General features: G+C 37.8%; 1 protein-coding gene across 1 annotated transcript in view; it reads right to left on the bottom strand.

The window, feature by feature from the left end:
- The window catches only part of LOC102262864 (C-type lectin domain family 6 member A), a 12,250-nt gene extending 7,635 nt beyond the window's left edge, over window positions 1–4,615 (bottom strand). The window contains exons 1-2 of the mRNA XM_014536249.1: window positions 4,440–4,615; window positions 3,477–3,569 (exon numbers count right to left, since the gene is read on the bottom strand). Coding sequence (XP_014391735.1) covers window positions 3,477–3,569; window positions 4,440–4,470 — 124 coding nt within the window. The 5' untranslated portion in view covers window positions 4,471–4,615. The remainder of the gene's footprint in view (window positions 1–3,476; window positions 3,570–4,439) is intronic.
- Between the last annotated feature and the right edge of the window lie 904 nt (window positions 4,616–5,519).

The raw sequence follows: 5,519 nt of genomic DNA, 5'->3' as shown, positions 1-5,519 counted from the left end.
GACTGGGAATGACTGGTCACTATGACACACACTGACCACCAGGGGGCAGACGCTCAATGCAGGAGCTGCCCTCTGGTGGTCAGTGCACTCCCACATGGGGGAGCTCTGCTCTGCCACAAGCCAGGCTGATGGCTACCAGTACAGCAGTGGTGGTGGGAGCCTCTCCTGCCTCCTCAGCAGTGCTAAGGATGTCCGACTGCAGCTTAGACCTGGTTCCTGCTGGCAAGTGGACATCCCCCGAGGGCTGCCGGGCTTCCAGAGGGATGTCTGATTGCCAGCTTAAGTCCAATCTCCCGGGGAGCAGGCCTAAGCCAGCAGGTGGTCATCCTCCAAGGGGTCCCAGAGTGTGAGAGGGCACAGGCCAGGCTGAGGGACCACCCCCCCGCCGAGTGCACAAATTTTTGTGCACCGGGCCTCTAGTATTATTAATAATAATAAAAAGACTTGTTCTCTCGTGGGTCCTGAATTTATTCTTGACTCATTTCTGCCTTGACCTTCTACTTCTGAAGCTCACTACTGTGAAACCTTTCTACCTTTCTCTTAGCCTATGTCCAGGAGACCTGAATATCTGCTTCTTCTTGATAAAAATAAAATAACTTTCCTTGAGCCTCCTCCTCTGTTGCTCTTGACCATAAAAAATAAAGCAGGTTCTAACTTTGGTGATAATTATTTGTGGTGTAATAAACACTATGAGATTTATTTATCTCAAAGAAACTTCAAATGGGCCCATTTGACATATAAAATCAGTTTCACTTCCAGGCTATACAATAACTATTTTTAATCATCTTATCAGTGAATAAAGAAGCAAACTGTACATTAGAAAGAAAAAAGTCTTTGAGATTTCTCACAATATATACTTAAAATATTTATTTGGAAACAAATGAAACAGTAAAGAAATATTTTATTCCTCTGCATCTCTATTCCACAGCAACCAGACTAGAAGAAGTAATAAAAGACATGAAAATTGAAAGGAGAAAGAAAAACTGTCATTATTCACAGGTGACATAATATTGTATATAGAAAACCCTAAGCCTCCACCAAAACCAAACAAACCAACAAACAAAAGAACACTAGATCTAATAAATGAACTCAGCAAAGTAGCAGGATACAAAATTAATATTCAGAAATTGGTGACATTTTTATACACCAGTAAAGAACTATCAGAAAGAGGAATTAAGAAACCATTCCATTTGCTATTGCAACAAACCCCTTCACCAAAAAAAAAAAAATAAGGTACCTAAGAATAAATGTAACCAAGAAGGTAAAAGATCTGTACTATAGGAATTATAAGATACTGAAGAAAGAAATTGAGGAAGATACAAATAAGTGGAAGAATATACTGTATTGATAGATAGATAGAATTAACATCATTAAAGCAATCAATAGGTTAAATGTAACTCTTATTAAAATACCAATGGCATATCTCACAAATCTAAAACAAATATTCCAAAAATTTATATGGAACCACAAAAGACCTTGAGTAGCCTCAGCAATCTTAAGAAAAACAAAGTTGGAGGTATCACAATATCTGGTATTAACCTATACTACAAGGCCATAAGTAATCAAAGCAGCATGGTATTGGCACAAGAACAGGCATATAAATTAATGGAACAAAACAGAGAGCTCAGCCTTAGCCGGTTTGGCTCAGTGGATAGAGCATCAGCCTGCAGACTGAATGTCCCAGGTTTGATTCCGGTCAAGGGCATGTACCTCGGTTGCAGGCTCCTCCTGTCTCGAGCCCCAACTACAGAAGGCAACCAATTGATGTGTTTCTCTCACATCGATATTTCTCTCTGTCTTTCCCTTTCTTTAAAAATCAATGGAAAATATATTCTTGTGTAAGGATTAAAAGAGAGAGAGAGAGAGAGAGCCCAGGTATAAACCCATGCATGCCTAATTAATATTTGATAAAGGAGGCAAGAACGTACAATGGGGTAAAGATAGGCTCTTCAATAAATGGTGCTGGGAAAATTGGACAAATACATGCAAAAAAGAAAAGAAAAGAAAGAAAAAGAAACTAGACCACCAGTTTACACCATAGAAAAGAATAAACTCAAAATGGATTAAATATTTAAATGTAGGTTGTGAAACCATAAAAATCCTAGAAGAAAACATAAGTTGTAAAATCTTGGACATCTCACATAGGAATATTTTTTCTGATATATCTCCTGGGACAAGGGAAACAAAGGAAAAAATAAAGAAATGGGACTACATCAAACTAAAAAGCTTCTGCATAGCAAAAGAAACCATCAACAAAATGAAAAGGGATCCCATTGTATGGGAAAATAAATTCTCCAATGATACATCTGATAAGGGGTTAACTTCCAAAATATATAAAGAATGCATACAGCTCAACACCAAAAAGACCAAAAACCCAATTTAAAAATGGGTGAAGGACCTGAATAGACCCTTCTCATAAGAGGACATACAATGGCCAATAAACATGAAAAGATGCTAATGTCACTAATCATCAGAGAGAGGAAGATTAAAATGATAATGAGATATCCCCTCATGTCTGTCAGAATGGCTTTTGTCTATAAATCAACAAACAACAATTGCTGGCAGTAATGTGGAGAAAAGGGAACCCTAGTACACTGTTAGTGGGAATGCAGACTGGTATAGTCATTGTGGAAAACAGTATGGAGTTACTTTTAAAAATTAAAAAAGAAACTGCATCTTTACCCAGTGATTCTACTTCTTGGAAGCCTGAAACACTAATTTGAAAGAATATATGCATCCCTATGTTTATTTCAGTGTCATTTACAATATCCAAGATCTGGAAACACCCCAAGTGCCCATAAGTATATGAGTGAACAAAAAAAGCTGTGGTACATTTACACAGTGGAATACTACTCAGCTGTAAAAAGGAAGAAAATTTACCATTTGTGACAGCATGGTGGACCTGAAGATTATTATGCTAAGTGAAATAAGCAAGTCAGAGAAAGACAAATACCGTATGATCTCACTTATATGTGCAATCTGATGAACAAAGTAAGTTAATAAACAAAATAGAAACAAAAGCATAGATATATAGAACAGCTGTCAGGGGGAAGGTGATGAGGGTCTAGGTGAAAAATTTTTCAAAAAATTGAAAAATATATTTATAACACAAAGACACAGACAACAGTATGGTGATAACCATAGGGAAAGTGGGGTAAGAGAGGTGTAGGTGGGCCAATAGGGGATAAAAGGAGATGGAAAGAGACTTTACTTTGGCCCATGAGCCCATGATGCAGTATGCAGATGATATTTTATTACATTGTATACTTGAAACCTATATGATTTTATTAACTAATGTCACCCCAAGAAATTCAATAAAAATAAGTTAAAAGTTGTTTTTAAAGAAAAGCAAAGCATGGCATTCTAAGTAAGAGCTAACATATCAATGGAGGAAAGGCGAGCACATCCTAAGAAAACTCTATAAAACATGACAGGGAAAGGAATCAAGAGAAGTGGCACCTCAGTGAAGCACTTACCCACACAGCTCCCAATGAAGCAAGCACTGAGGAATGCTATGGAAATCACAGCAACAGACCAGACCCTCACTTGAAACCACCATACTTCGTTTTCTGTCAGAGAGGCAAGACAAATGCAATTACCAAGGGGCCAAGAAGCCAGACTTTCTAAAAGTTAGAGCAATAAGGAAACCAAAGGACCTCAGAGTAATTAAGCTTAAAGCAAAAAGAGAATGCAAAAACTCTCTCATCCTATATAATAAAAAGCTAATATGCAAATCAACTGAACGGCGGAATGACCAGTCGCTATGATGCGCACTGACACCGGGGGGCAGACGCTCAATGCAGGAGCTGCCCCTTGGTAGACAGTGTGTTCCCACAGGGGGAGAGCCACTCAACCAGAAGCCAGGCTCACGGCTGGTGAGCACAGCAGTGGTGGTGGGAACCTCTTCCACCTCTGCAGGAGTTCCAAGAATATCTGACTGCCAGCTTCGGCCTGCTCTAAACTTTCAATTGGACATCTCCAGAGGGCTCCCTGACTGCGAGACGGTGCATTCTTGGCTGAGGAACGCCCACCCCCCCTCCAAGTGCACAAATTTTGTGCACCAGGTTTCTAGTAATATATAACCAGGTAGAAGCTCAGAAGTCTTAAGTAAGCTAGGCAAAACTCATCCTCAACCAATTGTAGTTTTCATTTTATTATTCTTTCTTATTAAATACTACATTTATCCATTGATTCCCATATTTCTTACAACATCATTTTTTGTCTTTTACTTCTCGTACCACTGTATTAATATTTGGTTTCTTATTCTTTCAAGTACTTCTAGCTCTGAGGAATTTTTCTTTCTTTCAACTTCTCAAAAATCTACTATGTTAGTCCAAACTTTATGTCTTCAATCTGTTATCTACCTCTTCTCTCCAGATGACTCTTATAATCTCATCATACACTTCTTTCCTCCTTGAATTTGGTAAAGGAATGCTCACCTCTACCTTGAGGTTGCCCTTCCTTCACCATTCTGTGAGTCAGAGGGCTCCCTGTGTTCAAAAGCTCCAGGAGCCTCTTGGGTCTCTCTTACTGAAGGTGTTATCCAAAGACCTGCTGTCATTCAAATAGGTCAGAGCACAGAAACAACAGCTAAACACTCAGATGAGGCTAAGAGACTTACAATATAAAGGGTCTCTCAAAAGAAGAAGTTGCGGTTTGGACTAAAGATTCTGGTAAACTATTGGGAAAAATAAAAGAGGAAATTGAGAAACATACCCAAAACTATATATGAAAATTTAGACAAGAATATTCAAATCATTTGTTCTGTTCCTGGTATGAAATGTCTTTCTCTAATTCTTATGCATTCTGGCATGGGAAATAGAAAATTTCATATGCCCTAAAGGCAATTACTTACAGGCCTTAATTAAATTAAGTGCTTCCTAACCAAACTTTACATTTTGAACAGTATCTTAGGAAGTGAGCAAAAGTCTAATTAAATGGATATAGTTTGATAATAATTAAACATAGTAAATTACAAAGAGGCCTATGGACATTTTATAGGAACATTATGGCAAAATGAAAGATTCTGGAATCTAGCTGCAAAAGTAAATATTTCTATTGCATCAAGACCAATATTAGGCAGAAGTTAGTGATATTTATAATCTGCTGGATTAGATGCAATTAGAAGTTGTATAACATCAGAGACAGGCTTCATGAATTCCTTGTTGTTAATCTGGAATGTAGACCTTTCTTTCTACTAACATCACAAACATTCTCACATGAGCAGTCTTGAACAGAAAATATCTGCTATGAATATAGGAATATTGAACCCAACATGGTTTCCACTCAACTCAATCTAAGTGATAGAATAGTTCTATAGCTAATGATAAAATGACATTGAGAACAGGAATGAAAACCCGGAAAATTGATTTGAGAGGCAACAAGTCATAAGAGGAGTAGAAGAGTGATTGTTAACATCATCATTCATTTTTAGTTTCCTTCAAAAATGAAGAAAAACAACCCACGGTTTGAGTCACTTGGTGGTCCTTAGCTATATATAGAAAAAGGAAGTTAAAAAC

This window comes from Myotis brandtii, unplaced genomic scaffold (assembly GCF_000412655.1).
Source record: "Myotis brandtii unplaced genomic scaffold, ASM41265v1 scaffold1579, whole genome shotgun sequence".
In the NCBI taxonomy this organism is placed as follows: domain Eukaryota; kingdom Metazoa; phylum Chordata; class Mammalia; order Chiroptera; family Vespertilionidae; genus Myotis; species Myotis brandtii.
This window is presented reverse-complemented; position numbering and strand designations above follow the sequence as displayed.